This window comes from Cervus canadensis, chromosome 21 (assembly GCF_019320065.1).
Source record: "Cervus canadensis isolate Bull #8, Minnesota chromosome 21, ASM1932006v1, whole genome shotgun sequence".
Taxonomy (NCBI): domain Eukaryota; kingdom Metazoa; phylum Chordata; class Mammalia; order Artiodactyla; family Cervidae; genus Cervus; species Cervus canadensis.
In genome coordinates, this window is record NC_057406.1 from 9998860 (window position 1) to 10018567 (window position 19708).

The 19708-nt window shown below is 52.7% G+C and overlaps 1 protein-coding gene across 1 annotated transcript in view; it reads right to left on the reverse strand.

Annotated features, from left to right (window-relative positions):
* Positions 1–5856: 5856 nt before the first annotated feature.
* Positions 5857–19708, reverse strand: part of LOC122423473 (TRIO and F-actin binding protein) — a 59163-nt gene continuing 45311 nt past the window's right edge. Inside the window, 8 exon segments of the mRNA XM_043440572.1 lie at positions 5857–6566; positions 8236–8399; positions 9229–9315; positions 10305–10418; positions 10499–10658; positions 11454–11556; positions 13256–13403; positions 19099–19209. Of these exon segments, the coding sequence (XP_043296507.1) occupies positions 8238–8399; positions 9229–9315; positions 10305–10418; positions 10499–10658; positions 11454–11556; positions 13256–13403; positions 19099–19209 (885 nt within the window). The 3' untranslated portion in view covers positions 5857–6566; positions 8236–8237.

The following is a 19708-nucleotide window of genomic DNA, read 5'->3' on the forward strand; positions in this document are numbered from 1 at the left end:
CCTAGGAGCTAGGATACGGTTGGAGGACTCTCTGGGTCCCTTACTCCCCTGCCCCTGCCACCGACCTGAGCTCTTACTCCTTCCTCATCCTGCCTCCCACAGGCATCATAGGAGGGGGAAGGGAGAGGCTACGTCACTAGTGCCTTCTGAGGTGACATTGCCCCGCTCTTCCCAGAGGAGCTCCGGGTCCCTGGAGCTGAGGGGCAGAATAAAGTCTGACAAGGTGTAAAGAGTGAAGGTGGTAAGGAAGTGACAAAACTTTGTCCTCTCCCCTTATCCCCCGTCCCCCACACAGCTCCCCTCCCTCCATGGCCTGAGGAAATCTAATGGGCCCTTGGTGGGCCTTTTCTCCCAGCCCGTCAGCCAGTCCCTTCTCAAAGCATTCGCTCCCTGGGGCTGTTGGGAACCTACCTACTGCTCTTCCTTGGGGTCCTGTCCTCCTCTCCCACCCCTACTACATGCCACCCCTAAGGCCAACTCAGAGCCCTCACCAACCCTGTGTGCTGAAGGGGTTGCGCACACTCCCATCTTTGCCCAGACCCTCATCCTGAACGAGGGCAGTGCCCACTCAAAACTCCCCAGTGGCTCCCCACTGGGTTAAGACCGCAGCTAGAGCTTGGACCCGTGGTACCCGCCCTCCTTGCAGTTTGAATTCCAGGTGTGGCTTGTTCCTCCAGCCTCATCTTGGATCCCTCTATATATGCCAATCTCAATGCAAATACAGCTGCTCTGTCCCTGAAGGGACTTTTCTTTCCATCTAGTATCTTCTTCTTCTTCTCTTTTTGACTATGCCATGTAGCGTACGGGATCTTAGTTCCCCAACCAGGGATTGAACCTGTGTAGCCTGCACTGGAAGGTAGACTCTCAACTATTGGACCACCAGGGAAGTCCCATCAAGTGCCTTTAAAATTTTTATTTATTTTTATTGAAGTATAGTTGATTTACAATGTTGTGTCAATCTCTGTTAGCAAAGTGACCCATATATATAAATAAATAAATATATATATATATATATATATAGAGAGAGAGAGAGAGAGACCGACCTTCTTCTCCCATCTAGTACCTTTGAACATGGTGTTCATTCGACCTGGAATACCTTCTCCTAGCTAGTTCTGGCTTAGCTCCAGGGCCGCCTCCTCCAGGAAGCCTCCCTTGACCTCCCAGGCTGGATTTGCTGCATCCTCTGTGCTGACTGCACGTTTTTGTAATTAGCTGAAGAGGAGCAGGTTGGAGGGAAGACAGGACTTTGATAGCAGCCCTGAGATTGAGGCTGCCCAGGTCTGGAGTTTCTGAGAAAGGTCTGGACTGGATACAGACAAGAGCCAAGGACTAGAGATCAAAGACAGAGAGCAAGCTTGCCACAGGAGAATGTGTAGAAGATAGGAGAGCTGAGGTCAGACTCTGGGGAATCCCAGCATTAGAGGGCTGATAGCAGAAGAGAATTCCACAAGGAGACTGAGAAAGAGGAGCTGGAGAGTTAGGTGGAGAAGCAGGAACTCAGAGGGAAAAGCTGGCTCCCCATGAACCAACCCCTAGCATTCATGCCCTGGTGTTGTCCCGCCACCTTGAGTCTGGACTGGCCCTGTGACTTGTTTTTGACAAATGTGGTGGAAGCAGTGTCACAGCACTTCCAAGCCTAAGTCCTAAGAGGCATGTAGATGCTTCCAGCATCATTTGAAACTCTCTAGGGAAGTAAACCACCATGTAAGAAGTCAGACTACAGACTGCCCGGAGACTGGCGTGTCATGAGGAAACCCAAGCTAGCTATATGAAGTGACCACATGGAGAAAGAAAGAGAGATGTCCAATGGCCTCTGCTATCACCACCATCCCAGCTGAAGCCCAGATATGAGTGAATAAACCATCTACAATGGCCAACCCAGGTGACCCTTCAGGTAACTCCAGCCCTGCCACCACTGACAGCAACTGCAAAACAGACAACAAGAGAACTGCCCAGCTGAGCCCAGTCTATCCACAGGACCAAGTGTGGTAATAATAAAACTTTCTAAACCATTAAGTTTATAGTAGTTGGTTACATAGCAATAGATCATTGAAACAGTTGGTAATTCAACCTGAATAACTCTCTATGGCAGGCATTATCATCTCCACTTAAGAGGATGGGGAAATAGGGACTTCCCTGGTGGTCCAGTGGTTAGGACTCCTTGCTTCCACTGCTGGGGGCTCAGGTTTGATCCCTGTTCAAGGAACTAAGATCCCACAAGCTGAGAGACTCTGCCTCAGTAAATAAATAAAAACACTGGGCTTGCATGCCTAGGGCAGGGGTTCTCAAGATTTTTGGCAACAGGGATCCGTTTTGTAGGAAGACAATTTCCCCAAGGACATGGGAGTTGATTCAAGTGCATTCCACTGACTGAATTTGCTGAGCAGGAGGAGTTCAGGTGGTAATGCAAGCGATGGTGAGTGGCTGTAAACACAGATGGAAGCTTCGCTGGCTTTCCTGCCGCTCACCTCCTGGTGTGCAGACACGTTCCTAAAAGGTCCATGGCCTAGGAGGTGGGGACCCCTGTTCTAAGGGGAAAAAGAGAGAGATGGGGAAATAAACCCAGAAAGGGACGTGACTTCGTGAGGTTCATGTAGCCTGCTGGAGGTAGCAATTGGGGTTTGAACCCAGACAGGTGTGTCTGATACCCTGCCCTGTGCTCTTTCCACAGCACATGCTTGGCTGCCTGAGGAGACCAGACCTAGCAGCCAAACCACGTGGCTTTGGCCAGATTCCTGGTGTGACAGGTTATTGTGGTTTTCCTAGGAGCTTCACCTGGGTACCTGCTAGAAACTTGGATTTTTTAAAAAAAATTAAGACACAATTCATGTAGTCAAATGCACAAACCATTGTGTGCAACATGGTAGGTTTGTACATGTGACCTCCCTGGTCAAGATACCGAACATTTTTGGCACCCCAGAAATTTGCCTTGTGCCTACCACTAGTCCATGTGTTCTACCATACCTGGAACCCAGAGGTACTCACTGTTCTGACAACTATCTCCATAGTGACAGTTTTGCCTGTTCCTGAACTTCTATAAATGGACTTATACAACATGGACCTTCTTTGAAAAAAGTTATTTGACCGCGTCATCTTAGTGCAGCATGCAGGATCTTCTATCTTCATTGCAGTATGTGGGATCTTTTTTTTTTTTTTTTAAGTTGTGGTATGTGGGATCTAGTTCCCTCATCAGGGGTCAAACCTGGGCTCCCTGCTTGGGAGCTTGAAGTCTTAGCCCCTGGACCACCAGGGAAGCTCCAACGTGGGCCTTTTTGTGGCTGGCTTCTTTCACTTAACATTATGTCTGGAAGACTCATTGTGCAGTTGCATGTAGCAGTAATTCTTTCCTATTTCCCTATTGTATTCTAATGTATGAATTTGCCACCATTTATTCATTCTACTGTTGACAGACATGAAAATCTGTTTTCAGATTTGGGCTACTATGAGTAAGGTTGACATGAATATTATTGTACTAGTTATTTCGTAGACCTCAGCACTCATTTCTCCTGGGTGTACACGCAGGAGTGGAAATGCGAGGTCACAAGTAGGTGTGTTTTTAACTTTATAAGAAACTGCCAACAGTTCCTCCTAGTGCTGGTACCTAGAATGCTCCCACCAGCCCTGCGTGAGAATTCCGGTTTTTCGGATCCTCAGTTGGTATCGTTGGTTCTTTTGATTTGAGATATTCTAGTGGGGTGGGGTGGGGAGGGATATCTCATTGTTTTTCAACGGCTGAGGTAGGGCACCTGTTCATAGGTTGGCCTGATTTTTTAGTTTGCCTAGGAAGCCCTGCCTGCGGAGAGGGTGTTGCCACAGCCCAGGTGCCACATGGGCAGCCTAAGATGGGCTGAGAGTCATGGAGGCAGGGGATGGACTAGAATTATGTCCAGGAGGGGCTGGTCTGGGGCAACAGGGCCTGGTGAGGATGGGCAGGGCCCTGGACTCAACTGTCTGGTTGCTGGGGCTGCCCACGGCATGCTCCTTACCCCATGAGACTGGAAGTCCTGGATCAGGGCAGCACGAAGCCTGGGTGATTTGATGGCTCAGAGATCCTGGTTCTTCTTTCTGCTCCACCATCTTTAGCATATTAATGAGGCAAAATGGTGGCAACAAGGGGACTTCACCAAGCACTCCACCCAAAGGTCAGGAGAGAGAGGCCTCCCTTCCTTGTGCCCCTTTCTAAGAGTAAGGAAGACCTCTGATGATGACCCGCTCCAGCCCTCCACCCCAATCAAGACTTTCCTGGGCCATCTCATTGGCTGGAGCTGTATCCCATGCCCATTCCTCAACCCATCACTACAAGGGAATGCGGCACATTTCCCCCACACCCCACAAGCTTGCTCCCCTGAACACACAAAGGAGGTTCACAGGGCATTTGCTCATGCTTTTCCCTTGGAATTGGAAAGCTTTCCTGATTTTTCCATCTTGTCGTTTTTCAGTCGCTCAGTCAAGTCTGACTCTTGTGACTCCATGGACCCCTTTTTCCATCTAGAAAAATTATATTCCAAAGCCACCCCCCAAAACCCTCTTCCACCTGCGGGCTGGGGGGGGGGTCTCCCCTGGGTTCCCACAGCCTTCTGGGACGCACCCTCTGTGACCTGTTTTTGCGGCCTCAGTCGGGGACAGGGCCAGTTCTTGTTCAACTCTACACACCCCGTGCTCAGCACAGAGATGCCCCAAGGGTTGATGGGAACGGCTGCAGGGGGTGAGGCCGGCTTGTCTTCGTCACCTTTGGCACAGCCCTGCACATCAGACAGCCCAGGCTGGACCAGCGGCATCTCAGAAAGGAGGCCTCTTCCCAGCCCCAGGTGGGGCCATCCATGATCAGCACAACAGCCAACAGAGATGAGGGCCCCAGCGTGGTGGCCTGGGGTGACTTCTTCTACTTCCCTGCCCCTAACCCTGCCAGGCTGGACAAAACCTCTGGGCACAGCGTCAACACGGGACTGGGGTTGAAAGATACCCATTTGATGGAGAAGCAAATTAAGGCTCTTAGAGAGGGGCATGGCTTGACCAAGGTCAGTCATGGGCAAAGCCTCAGGTCTGGTCCTTCCTCCAAGGCTGGCTCAGCGCCCACTCATGGCTTCTCAGAGTGAGATGCCCCTGATCCCTTGGGGTCAGCGGTAGGGGGAGCTGTTAAAGTGCAGATTCTGACTCAGGAGGTCAGGGTGGGTCCTGGACTTGGGGTTTCTCACAAGCTCCCGGGTATCACAGCTGTTCCTGCTGGCCTGCAAACCCCACATAGAGCTGCAAAGCCTGGTGGAGAAACCAGATTCTCAACCCCACCCTCAAAGCCCACATGCCGCTCCTTCAGGAAGGGTGGCGTGCTGGAGGGTGTGGGTGGTGAAGCCACTTTAAGAAACCCTGACCATAGAGACAATCTTCTGTATGATGCAAGGAACCCAAAGCTGGTGCTCTGGGACAACCTAGAGGGGTGGGATGGGGAGGAAGGTGGGAGGGGGGTTCAAGAGGGAGGGGACCTATGGGATGCCTCTCTCTCTATATATATATATGCCTACATGGGCTTCCCAGGTAGTGCTAGGAGTAAAGAACCCGCCTGCCAGTGCAGGAGATGTAAGAGACAAGGGTTCAATACCTGGATCAAGAAGATCCCCTGGAGGAGGGCATGGCAACCCACTCCAGTATTCTTGCCTAGAGAATCCCATGGATGGAGGAGTCTGGTGGACTATATACAGGATAGATATACCTATATATCCCCATGTACCTATGGCTGATTCATGATGATATATGGCAGAAACCATCACAATATTGTATAGTAATAATCCTCTAATTTTAAAAAAAAGAACCCCCAACCTCCGCCACCCACCCTGTGTAGGCCATCCAGGACAGCAGAGCTGCCAGAACATTTTATTAAGTTAAGAAGGCTCATGGAGCAGGAGAGAAATACCTGCACGGTGCGGCTCCCACAGATCCATGCCCAGCACCCCCTCAGTGGAGGGGGCGGGGCTGTGGGGACAGCTACCGGCTCCCTCTGTCCATCTGTCCCTCTGTCCAGAGTCCCAGGGAGTGAGTCCCCCCAGGGCAGGGAGTAGTTAGCGGGAGGTAGGGTAGGAAGAGGGTGGCCGGCTCCCTGCCTCTCCCACCGAGTCCACCCTGCCACAGCTACTGCTGGGCCTCCACTAGACCCCGGACAGGGAGACGGGCCCAGAAGCCCAAGCAGTGGCTGGAGACAGAGTGGGGGCTGGTGCTGGAGGCACGTGCCACTAGGAATTGCTTTTTAAAAAGTATAAAGTGTTTTTGGGGAAAAAAAAGGAAAAAAAAAATCTATATAAAAATCTCTTCACATATAAAATCCTGAAGAAGGTGCAAGGTAAGACCCAGTGCTAGGGGCGCGCTCAGATACGCAGAGAGTGTACATGTGTATGTGTGTGTGTTGCTGTGTATGTGTGTGTGTGTGTGCATGTGTGTGGTGGGTGTGAATGCACGTGGGTGTGAGCCCACAGAGGGTGGGGAGAAAGCTTGGCTTCTGACGTCCGTCCAGCAGGGAAGGAAGGCGATTGGTCTCCTTGGACTGGGGGGTCTGCAGTGGGCTGGACCACAAGGACCTAGAAGACAAGAGTGGGGGAGTCTGCGAATTAGGAAAAAAACATGCACCCCAATGTTCTCAGCAGCACTATTTACAATAGCCAAGACATGGAGGCAACCCAAGTGTCCTTCAACAGGTGAATGGATAAAGTATACACATAGTAATACAATGGAATATTACTCAGCCATAAAAAATAATGAAATAATGCCATTTGCAGCAACATGGATGTGCCCAGAGATTATCATACTAAGTGGAATAAGTCAGATAGAGAAAGACAAATATCACATGATATCACTTGTATGTGGAATCTAAAAGAGATACAAATGAATTTATTTACAAAACAGAAACAGACTCACAGACAGAGAAAACAAACTTATGGTTACCGAAGTGGAAAGTGGGGGTGGACGAAGAATAAATTAGGAGTTTGGGATTAGCAGATATAAACTATTATATATAAAATAGATAAATAATAAAGTCCTACTGTATAGCACAGGAAACTATATTCAATATCTTATAATAAAATATAATGAAAAAAATTCTGAAAAAGAACATATCTGTATTTCTATTGGGTTGGCCAAAAAGTTCATTCCATAACACCTATAGAAAAATGCTAACTTTTCGGCCAACCCAGTATATATAACTGCATCACTCTGCTATACACCAGAAACTAAAACAACATGGTAAATTGTAACACTGTAAACACTGTAAATAAATTGCATTTCAATTTAATAAATAGAGCAAGGGAATCTGGCTAAGGCCAGGGAAGTGTGACCAGCAGGTCCTTCTAAAGCCTCTCAACCCCAAAGGCCGGGCCAGACCTGCTCCTCCAGGCTTCTCCCCATGCTTGGCCCACAGGGTGGCCTCTCCCGAGTGCCTTAGGAAGTCCCCAAGGACGTGTTAGAAAGAGGAAGCTCCAGGTAGATAGGGCAAGAGGAAAGGCAACATAAAAATAGCTCAGAGGGATTTCCCAGGTGGTCCAGTGGCTAAGAGTCTGTGCTCCCAATGGAGGGAGCCTGGGTTCAATCCCTGGTCAGGGAACTAGATCCGACATGCTATAACTAAGACCCAATGCAACCAAAAGAAAAGTCTCAGACCCTGCTAAGTCAGGGATGACTGTGAGACTAAGTAACCTTAAGTTTGTTTTCTGGGACAGAACACGGCCTCCAGTGATGTCTGGGGCGTGAAGCTCAGAGGAAGGAACCTGTGGGTGATTAGCACACACATGAGCAAGCTGTGCTGCTGGGTCTGATGAGGAGGTAGGCACACCCACACCGGATCTGCCACCCAAGCCCAGGCCGATCAGCAAGGGCACTGCCGGCCCTGAGGAGGGGCGTGGACGGTGCAGGGCTGCAGCTGCAGCTCCGTGTTAAGAAGCTCCCACTGTCACAATGCGGGGACAGGGCCGATAATCACAGACTTACTGGCTGGCCCACCTCTGAAGAAAACGTGCTCCAGCTCACAGAGCAGCCTCTGGGTGAGTCTGACGGATCCCCGGGACGGCCCCAAGTTGCCGATGTCACTGTCCCCCCACCCAGAAGGGGAACGGAGGCTGGGAGGAGGAAGTGCCCCGGGCCAGGGGGTGGCTCGGGTTTTCAGGTGCAGGTGAGCCTTGAGGTCACACCTCCAGGCCCAGCACCCGTGACGGCCTCCCCCTGCCCGCCCTGCAGCACCCACCCTGCGGCGCCCACCTCTACTCGGCCAGGCTGTTGCGCACGGCCTCCTTCTCCTGCAGGGCAGCCATGGCGAGGCGCAGGTGCTCTTTCAGCTGCTCAATCTCCCGCTCTGACCGCGTCTTGATGTGGTTCAGCTCCACGTACACATCCTGGTACTTTCCCGAGGTGAAGCGCTTGTCCTGGGGGCCGGGGAGGCACTGTGAGGGCAGGGAGCCCTCCATCCTGGCCCCACCCACCTGCCGGCACAAACAGCCAGGCCTCTCCAAGCCCCCCTAGGTGGCCTCCCCAGAAGGCTCCCCCGCTCCACCCAGTGACACAAGTTTCGGCATCATTTTCATCCCATTCAGGATGAGAGGCAAGGTTCAGAGTGGTGAAACTTCTGTCCAAGGCCACACACTCAAGTGAGTGGCTGGGAGGGCAGGTCAGCCTGGCCCAGGGCTTGGGCCCCTTCCAGGAGTCTCCCAGAACCACCAACACACAAAGGGTTGTCAAAGACACATGGACACGGCACCAAGGGTGGGTCAGACCGGGCCACAAATCTCAGCCCCCCAGCTCCCAGAAACACAGGTTTCTGGGAATGCATACTCCACACTGGAATGCATACTCCACAAGAACAGGGATTTTGATCTTGTCCACAGCGAGTCACCCAGCACCCAGTATAGTGCTGAGCACGTAGTAGGTACCAATAAATATTTTCTGATTAAATACTGGGCTGGCCAAAAAGTTCATTCAGGTGCCTTCCATAAGATGTTATGGAAAAACCCAAAAGAACTTTTGGGCCAACCCAATAAAAACAAGGGTGGCCTGGAGCAAATCACTTACCCTTTCTTAGCCTCAGTTTCTTTGTCTGTAAATGGGAATCCTGACCCCTACATGGGGGAGGCACGGGGAGGGCCTGATGAGGCCAGGAGTGGCCGGCACAGAACAGGTGCTCACAGGATGGGGGCACAGCTGGATCCAGGGGCTCCCTACCCCTCTGGCATCCCACCTCAGCTGGCCGGGACTCACCTTCTGCATCATCTGGAGCTCATCTCGGAGGCACTGCACCTCCTTCTTCAGATACTGCAACTCGTTCTCCTTCACTCGCAGCAGCACCTGAGGTCACAGGTTCCAGGCTGACCTGGGGCCAGAGTCCAGAGCTACCCTGGCCCACTACAACCCAAAGCCTGGCTTCTCTCTGTTCTGGGCCCCTAGAAGGCAGCTCCTACCTGCACCAGGGTCCCTGGGGGAAGACTCCTCCAGGAAGCCCTCTCTGATTTCTCCTTGCTCTCTCAGCCCATCTGTATCATGTGAGTGGATATCTTACGGTCACCCCCGCTGTGGTCACAACACAGAACCAGGCCCTCACCTTGAGGGCGAAGATCATGAAAAGAAGCCACAGTGTGGCCCTACTGTGAGCCAGAGAGGGCTGCACTTCCTCATTAACCCCTCCACAAACCCTGATGAGCAGGTACTATTTTGACCTGATTGAGAAGGAGACAGGTTGAGCCAGGGCGAGGGAGACTTAAAAGATTAAGACTCTGGAGCCAGGTGCCTGGTTCAAATCCCAGCTCCCACACTGACAAGCCATGTGACCCTGGGCAAGGTACTTGAACTTCCTGTGTATCAGTTTTCCCAACTGTAAAATGGGGACAGCAACAGCATCTTTTTCATAAAACTGCCAGAAGCTTCAATGATTTAGCAGATATAAGGGCTTATAGAAATGCCAGGCAGAGAGTAAAGCTGTGTACAAATTTTTGTTAAATACAACCAAAGACGAGGGTGATCCTGGGATCACACATACATTTTCTCATTCTGGCTTCTCTCAATAAGGGAGGGGCTAGCTCCATTTTACAGATGAGCCAACAGGACTCAGAAAGGTGAGGTGACTTGCCACAGTCACACAGCAGGTAGGTGGTAGGACTCAGGTGGAGAGCTTTCACCCAGCTGGCCCAGGAGTGCTGGGTGCACAGCAGGCCTCCTTCCGAGCTGCCCTGCCCTCTCCCCACTGCAGGGCAGGCCCAGCCTGTCCGGGTACTCTCCCCAGGCCCAGGCCCCACGCCCCAGCTAGGAGGCCTGGCACGGGGTGGGGGGTGCAGGCGCACCTCCAGCTCACAGGAGCTCCGCTCGCTGCTGCGACCGCAGCCGTTGCCCGTCCCCTGAGAGGCGATGAAACTGCGCAGCCGGTCAATCTCCTCGGACAGGCGGGTGTGCAGCTCCTGGAAGGGGTGGGATGGTCAGTGCAGGGGTGCCGGGATGCCCACACCTGGCCCCCACCCCCGGGGGGGCCAAGGCCCACCTGGTTGTGGCGCAGCAGCTCCTGGCCCTCCTGCTGGCAGCGCCTCAGCGTGTGCTCGCGCTCCTCGGCCTGCCGCGTCAGGGCCCCGATCTCCAGGCACTTCTGCGAGTACTGCTCTGATAGCACCTGCAGCTCCCGCTTCAGCGCCTCCACGTCTGACCTGCCAGGATAGAGTCGGGGAGGATGGCCCGGGTTCTCTGGCCCTCGGGCCAAGCTGGGTCAGGTCATGCAGACTTGAAGCAGCTCAGGACTCCTGATTCTTGCCCTAGTTTTGCCTTCGGCCCACTGTGGGGCTGTGAATTGGTGTCAGCCTCTCTGGGTTGCAGGCGCCTCCTCTGTGGGGGGGGTGGGTTGGAGGAGCCCATCTCTTAACGCCTCTGTAGCCCCAGCATTCCAGAGTGTGCTCTGACAGGGAGGGACACCTACAGGCTTCTACTGGAGCCCTGCTCTGTGCGTGCATTAGTCACTCAGTCGTGGGCAACTCTTGGCGACCCCACAGACTGTAGCCTGCCGGGCTCCTCTGTCCACAGGATTCTCCAGGGAAGAATGCTGGAATGGGTTGCCATGCCCTCCCCCAAGGGATCTTCATGACCCAAGAACTGAACATGGGTCTCCAGCATTGCAGGCAGATTCTTTACTATCTGAGCCACCAGGGAAGACCCTCAGCCCAGCTCCAGGGGACACTAAAGAGGGGAAGAGAGGGTGGAGACTGAGACTGTTATAGACAAGAAGGGGCCTGAGAACAGTTGTGTGCACTGGTGTGGGGGTCCTACCGCGTCTGTTCCCTGTGACACATGACTGGAACAGGAATCTCAGCTGGGGCAAACTGACATGGTCCCCTGCCCAGGGGTCTCAGCATAGGTCCCTCACTCATAACCAGCAGGGTGGATAGCTGGGCCCCCTGGCTCAGAGGGAGGCCCTGCCCCCAGGCTGCAGGGCCCCATCGCCCTCTTACTGGTGCTGCTTCCGGAGGCCGTCTGGACCCTGCTGGAGAGTCCGTGTCTTGTTCAGCTCCCGGCTCAGCTCCTCCTGGTAGGCTTTCTTCATGGCTTCAATGGCTGGAAGCAGGGCAGAGAGGGAGAAGGGAGATTGGGGAGGGGTCACGAGCATCGAGTTCCACTTCCTCTGGGACTCCGCATGGAAACAGGAGCAGAGAGTGGTAAGTAAAGAGCACTGGGCTGGGCTGTGTCATGGACTGAGTGGCTTTGGGTAAGCTGCTCAACCTCTCTGAGCCTGTCTACTACGGGAGGATGATAGAACCTGTCTGAAGGACTCTGCTGGGAAGACACCTCAGTGTCTGACCGCCAGTACCTCTTGTTATTCATGATTTCTGGATAAGACTCCACACAGTCCTCCCTGCAGAGCCTGGGAGGTTCTTTAACAAGGTCCATCTGCCTGGCCCAGCCAAGTAGTCAAGAACACTGGCTCTGTGGCTGGTACAAATCTGTGTGACTTTGTGCAAGGAACCTAACCCCTCTGTGCCTTGAATCCTTATCTAGAAAACAGGGATAACAAAAATGCCTTTTCTCTTGGGTGACTGGGAGATGTGCGTAGAGCATGCAGAACAGAACAATGCCTGGTACAGAGGCAATACTCAGATACTGGCCCCCACTGGTTTATTTTCAGTCTGCAAGCCCCCAAGGACTGAGTCTCTTTCCACACTCACATGGTGTTGTTGTGAGGATTAAACAAGTCCTCATTCATAGTCTTATCCATAATTCCAAAATCCAAAAGCTCTGAACACTGAAAGTGTTTCATAACTCTTTTGGTGCAATCCCCAACCTGAACAGACCCAAGGCTATTTCTGGTCATTATTATCCCACTTAAGAGCAACACAGAAATTTCACTGCAAAATCTTAGTGCTAGATTTCAGGGTGAAACCCAGACCCTGCTGGGGGAGGATATCCTGGGTTATCTTCCTAAAATGCAAAACACATTGACCCCAGGGTTTGGGGCAAGGGGCCTTCAGTTTGAGTGCTTGAACACTGGCAGATGGCAAATTCCAAATCACGTGACCTCTTTCTATTATTCTGCAAACCCCATGGAAGTGTCCAGGCTGTGCCAGACACACCCAGCAGGTCTGCAGGGGACAGAGAGGGAGAGCTGGCCAGAATCTTGGGTATACCTATTCCTGACTTGGAAGAGCAGAGGGAAGGGCTTTGTAGTCAGAGTGCTCTGTGCTCCAGCTCCATCTTCTGATACCTCCAAGCTATGTCATCTGGGATAAGTTGCCACCTTCTGAGCCCCAGTTTCCTCATCTGTGAAATGGGTTCACTTCCTGGCGCACTGCAAGGACTAAGGTTGCTCATGTGTGTAACAGGGTTTGGTTAAATGCCCACACCTTTCCTTGCTCTCCCCTGGGTCCAGCCCACTGGCCCAGTGAGACGGCACTCATATGAGAGCAGAGTCTGTGGCTGACCAGTCTCTCTGCAGCACATGGCGTGGATTTTTGGCTGTGGAATTGCAGCTCAGTGTGTGTGTGTATGTGGCTTGAGGTGGGCCTCCAAGCCACAGGCCCCTGAGAGAGACGACTCTAACCCTAACCCATGGTCTATATGTAGGGGGAAATCTATTATTGCCTCGGTTTCCCCTTTGCAAGTAGGGCTAGAGGCCATATCTAGGAGCTCCTGACTCCCCACCCCAAGTCTGGCACCAGACCCTCATCTCTTATTTAAAGACCTCCAGTCAGGAGGAGCCAGAGCTCGGGAGGCTCATGGGGCCAGGCCCTGCTGTGCCGTTCCCGCCCGGGGTCCTCACCCGAGGCCGTGGCCGCCGTCTCCTCAGCCAGGAGCCACTCCTTCTCCTGTTGCAGCCGCTGTAGCTCCCGCTCGTGGTGCCGCTGTAGCTCCTGCATCACCTGCTGGTGCGAAGACTCCATCTCTGCCAGGCTGCGCTCGCATGCCTCCTGCAGGTGGGAGGCCAGGCCGTCACGGGCTGCCCCCATGGCCCGGGCAGTGCCCCTTTCCCAGCCTGAGGCAAGAAGCCTCGGGGGCAGGCCTACCCTGGTCCAGGCTTCACCGCCTCCCCCCCAAGACCCTGGCATCATCAGCCTGTATCTGCCCCTGCTCCCCGCCACCCACAACCCCCAGCCTGTTTGAAGACCTGCCCCAGCTTCAAACCCTTCTGGGCTTCCCATCCCACAGAGCAAGTCCCTGCTCCAATGTCTGCCAACCCTGATGGTCTCAACCTAAGCCCTCCCCAACCAAGGAACATCATAGTTATTTTAAAAAGAAACAAAACAAAACAGCTCATGGCATGTTCACACCTCTGAGGTTTAGCTCATGTTATTCCCACTGCCTAGAACATTCTTTTACAACTTTCTCTTCCTGGGTAATCCACTTGGCTTGTAGCCTGGCTTAAATATCCTCCGAGCTCTGACTCTGGTCAGCCTCTCCCTTGCTTTTAAAAGGCTCTGCTTCTGCCAGATTATAAATTCCCCCCCTCCCCAAACAAAGAAGATCTGATATAGCTCAGAGTCCCTGGGGTCTAGGCCAGGCCTGACTTGTGGCAGATGCTGAGTAAGCAAACTGAAATTGATGACTTAGCACAAAATGGGGCTGTGTAGACAAGACCGGCAAGTTTTTAAATGACTGATAATGCCGACTGCTGGGAGAGTCAGCTGCAACCGGGTGTGTGGAGGGCAGTTTGGTGGCATCATCAAATTTTAATGACCCTTTACCCTGGCAGGTCCACTCCTAGGAATGACCCCACAGAAAGTCATGCATGTACAAAGACTCTTAGACAAGAGTATTGCCTGAGGGCAGGTTGGTAACAGATGAAAACTGGAAACAAGCTAAGTACCTAACAGGGAAGCCCTTAAATAAGTTATGGGATTGCACTTTACAAAGGATCTGGGCAGCTGTTAAAAGACAGAGCTGCCCACGCAGACTGCTGTGGAAGGGTGTCTCGAAAGTGAGGGCATGAAAGCTAGTTTCTGACGATACACATGGTGTGACCCCAGTCGTGGACCAAAAACACTTTAGAGGTGTAGGTCTGAGTACCTGTGCATAACGACATAGAAAAAGGTGTGGAAGGCTACCCTGGAAAGTAGAGTGGATGACCCTCGGAAGATGTCCACGCCCTACTCCAAGAACCAGCGAATGAGTTACCTTACACGGCCTGCGGGACTTGAGACTGCTAATCAGCTGACCTTAAAATAGGGAGATTATCCTAGATTATCCTCTGGGCTGAAAGTAATCACAGGGTCCTTGGATGTGGAAGAGGAGCAGCAGAACAGAAAGAGGGAGAGGGGACTAAGGCAGGAGCCCAGTGGGAAGTAAGAAGGACCAGACTCTCCTGCATGAGTTCTGAAGATGATGGAAGGGGCCACGAGCCAAAGAATGCAGGCGACTGCTGGACGCCAGAAAAGGTGAGGAGATGGAGCCTCCCCAGATCCTACGGGAAGGAACGAGATCCCGTGGATGCCTGGATTTTATTAACAGCCTGGGGAGACCCACGTTAGACTTCTACTCTACAGAACTGAGAGTATGATGAGTGAGATGATCAATGTGTGTTACTTATGTTTCTGGCAATTCATTATAGCTGTAACAGGAGACTATACAGATATGCTTAAAAGGTAACCCAGGTGACCCCTGGGGCTGGAAGCAGGCAGGGGAAGGAGAGTTCACACGTTTGTTTCTAACCTTTTGATTTGTTTGAAATTATTTTTGAAAATGTAAACAAATTTCTTACATGATTAAAATATGTTTAAGATCATTCAAAAGGGAAGGGGAAGAGCCAAGGGAGAAAGGGAGGTGCGGATAAGAGACCCAATGCAGATAAGAGGCTGAGCCCTCCCCCAAGGCACAGGGCACCTCATGGCTGGGGAGGGAGGATGACCCCCGCCTCACCAGCAGCCACATCTGGGGGGCTGCAAGGGCCAGTCTGGGGAAAGGACGAGGGCCAGGTCCCCTGGATCCAGGTGTCCTGAGCAGTGGGCAGGGGACACCTGTCTCACTGAGCCTCTGTGCCTGTCCTCTGTGTGTCCCCTCCTGTGGGGCAACAGAACATGGCCTTGGGAGTTCCACAGACTGGGTCCTAGTCCTGGCTGTATCACGGAGTGAACCCAAACGAGCCCATTCCCCTCTCAGCCTCAATCTCCTCATCTGTAATACAGACCCCATAAGACCAACTTGCAAGGCTCCCTGAGCTAAGTCAGCATTCACTGTAGAGATCACCCACCTGGAAAGACAGGAGCCTACAGGAGAAGGGACTGCTGTTCTTATAGGGCCCCATCAGGCCGGCAGACCCAGCAGCCAATAGGGCATCCAGAAGCTGATGTCAGAACGTGGGCACTAGCCCACAAGGAGGAGCTCCTAGAAGGCCAGGCGCTGCTCCCTCTGACCTGCCTTCCTGAGGGCCCAGTGTGTCGGCTGCCACCACTGACGTGGATCCAAGTATGTAAAGAAGTGCCTGTGGCCCCTACTGCAGAGGCACCGTGGCCCCAGGCCCCCTGGCTGCTGTCCTGTGCTGGCAAACCCCACAAGCTGGAAGGGGGCACCCCCTCAGCCTGAGGAAGCAGGCTTGGGAATCCCTGCCCTGCCGTCACCTCACCAGGGTCCACTGACTCTCCAGCTGCCTCCCCCAGGGCCTGAGGGGACACACATGGTTCAGCTCCTCTTCTCGGGTACCCTCCCCACCCTGTCTTGGGCTGTTTCCCCTTTATGCCCTTCTCACCCCCCATTCCACCTGCTACCCTGCCCATCCCGATCTAACAGGATGAAACGCTGACAGCCTTGGGGAGCCCAGTGGGCGCCTGGGGACCAGGAAGCCAGGACCACAGACACAGGTCTGCCGCCAGCTTAGAGGACTCGCCTCCTCTCTGGGTCTCTGTTTCCCCATCTGTACCCTAAGAAGTCAGAGCAGTGCTTTTCCAGCTTCATTTTAGTGACAGAAACCTTCCTGCAAAGGGAAGCTAATGCAGGTTCTAATAGTCAAAGACGGTGCTGCTCCAGGACCGACAGCTGTGGATGGACCCACCCAAAAAAGGCAGCCTCTGGGGTGTCCAAGGGGTCCACCAAGCTCAGTCTGAAGCCCTCTGGGGTGGGTAGTGGGGGGCATCTCTGAGGTCCCCGGAGGCCTCAGGTGATGGTGCTGGACCCCACCCTGTCTAGAAATGCCCCACCTTCCTCTGGCGTCGAGGGAGCCCTGACAACAACTGGGCCCTCCCTTTCCCCTTCCCCACGTCAGGTGATCCCCAAGCTCACCCTCCACAATACACCCCCAAGTCCCCTCAGCCCTGCTCACCCTCCACAATATACCCCCAACTCCCCTCAGCCCTGGTCTCCCTTCAGCTGAATGTTACAGAACCATTCAGCCCCAGATGGCCCCTGGCCTTGCACGGCGGCCCCAGCTCCCGGCCGTGAAGCCCCCCTCTTCCCTCCCCCCTCCTTCAGCATCGTCGTAGCTCCTGGTGCTAGTGCTGGCCGTGATCCCTCCCAGGCCCCCTGCACGCCAACCCCACCTTCCTGATGTCGAGTCCCAGACCCCAAACCTCCTCAGGTGTGTGGGTTGCCATCCCAGCTCCTCAGCTTGGCAGTGGGCGTCTCCTTGACAAACACCCAGTGGCCCTCCCCCTCCTGCCTCAGCCCCCGCTCCCACCCCCAGCTCCAGAACACTTCGTGAGAGCCCCACGCTCCCTTGGAACTTCTAGAAGGCCTCCCTGCCCGGAGCCTGGAACCCCAGCCTTCTTTTTTTTTTGTTTCAGGCAAGGGTGTGCTAGCTGGGGAACAGCAATGTAAAATTTTTAGGAATTCTGTGGTGCAGCTACTTAGCATAGCTGTTATTAGAAATTATATAAACTTATAATTAGTTACATTAAAAAAAACAGGGTGACGGACTTCCCTGGCAGTCCAGGGAATCTGCCCTCCAATGCAGGGAACATGGGTTCGGTCCCTGGTAGGGGAACTAAGATCCTACATGCTGAGGGACAGCTAAGCTGTGAGCTGCAACAAAAGAGAAGCCGGCACACAGCAATGAAGAGACTGAAAGCAGCAACTAAGACCCGCGCAGCCAAAAACAAATAAGTGTTAAAAAAACAAAGCTGATAGTCAAGATTCATTACCTCCTAATTATTTCACTGCATTTTATTATTAGCTACGCTCTGAGGTTATTTACATGTCCTGTATCTGCAGGGTGGAAATGCCACATGATGGTCGGCGCATAGCTTCCCAATTCTGTTCAGGGACAGTGGCCATAGCAGGAATATTTACACCATGGAAACTGGTAAACATTACAAATCAGAGCTTGATTTACTGTTTTGTTGATTGTTCAGACTTAACCAAATGATGAGAAAAAGCTATTAACGCTCACAGTACAGATTAAACTTCAAAGTGTGTGCCAGCTCTGACTGCCACATTGTACACAGAACAAAAACCCAAGAAATGTCCTTAAAAGAATATTTTCAAATAGTCTCAACAGTAAAGTATCCTCCAGTTCAGCAAAGAAGTTGCTCATGACATTGACCAAGTAAAGTTTAGGCGTATCTCTGGCTGTCTTACTCATTCACATACAAAAAAATGCCAACCAACATTCACATTAGAATGACACTCGTAAAAAAAAAAAAAAAAAAAAGAATGACACTCGTTTGTCAGTTTGCTGTAGATACGAGCATTTGGAGAAATCAGTGAAAGTACTCTGAGAAACATCAATTTGCCATATGGAATTCACAATAGAAGCATGACATATTTTTTTATTTGTAAGTTGCACACTAAACATGTTCTATATCGGTAAAATTTACAATAAACATATAGAAGTGTGTCAGTGTGTATATGCACATGTATTTTTTCTGGAGAACTAGTTGTCCCAGACATGACAGTCAAAAGTGTCTCTGGACACGGCCAAAATGTCCCCAGGGGAACAAAATCAACCCTTGTTGAGAGTCGCTGTCCTAGGCAGGCCGTGCATCCCCCGAGGGCCACTGGAGGCACCCATGTCCTGCAGACCACCTTGCGCAGGGCCTCCGCCTGGCAGGATTTCCCAGTGTTTAGGGAGTGACTCCCAGGGGCCTAGGCTTCCCTGATGGCTCAGCTGGTAAAGAATCCGCCTGCAATGTGGAAGACCTGGGTTCGATCCCTGGGTTGGGAAGATCCCCTGGAGAAAGGAATGGCTACCCATTCCAGTATTCTGGCCTGAAGAATTCCACAGACCGTATAGTCCACAGGGTTGCAAAGAGTCGGACATGACTGAGCAACTTTCACTCTCCCAGGAGCCTGCCCGCTGAGGGTCCCATTGCTCCATCAGGCCCTTCTTCCCCTGAGCGGTACAGGGGAACCGGGTCTACATACAGAAGGTCACAGGGGGGCTCACGCATGGGCTCTGCGGTCTGCTGGACCCGAGTTCAAATCCCACCTCTGACATCTGCAGGCCAGCTGACCTCAGGCAAGTCACACACCCTCTCACAGCTCAGTGGCCCTGTCTGCAAAATGGGCACAGTGCTCATGTCCACCCTCTGGGGAGATTAAGTGAGATGGTGCACATCAAAGGCCTCACCCAGGTTCCGCTCTGGTACAGGAAGGACTCCCAGAATATCAGCTGTTTTCTCAAAATACGGCAACCAGAAACCTGTCCCCAGCCCCCATGCAACAGCTCCATGGCCTTACCTGTGAGATGTAGCCGGGGGGTATGTGGCCGTCCTCCTGGGACTTGGGTGCACCTTGAGGAGCCTCCCCTTGGAGACGCCATGCCTCCAGCTGGGCACGAAGGGACTGGACCTATGGGGATGGGAGGAGGCGAGGTCACTGAGGGCCTCGAAGGGGGAATGGAGCTGGCGGGATGAAGTGGCCCTGGTGTGGTAACGTGAGCAAGGGGCACATTCCAGATGCTTCCTGGATGGCCAGGTCAGGGACCCAGGAGAGTGCTGGCCCAGAGAAGAAGGTTCAACAGGGTTGGGCACAGGACACCACAGTCAGAGATATTTACCTATTATATAGGTAGGAGGAAACTTCTTGGAGCCTCAGTTTCCCATCAGTAAAACAGTGAGGCGATCTACCCTAAGGGACCATGAAACTGCCATGTGACCAGGTGAGGACTGCATGAGCCTGCATGTAAGTAAGGAGGGCCTAACACAAGGGTTGGTATGCAGAAGTTGCTCAATAAATGGTCTCTCCCTTCTCTTCCCCCTTCCCTTCTTTGGGACTGCTGAGGACAGAACAAAGATGGAGAAAAACAAACAAAAACAGAAGATCCCCAAGGTCCAGGAAAGCAGTTTCC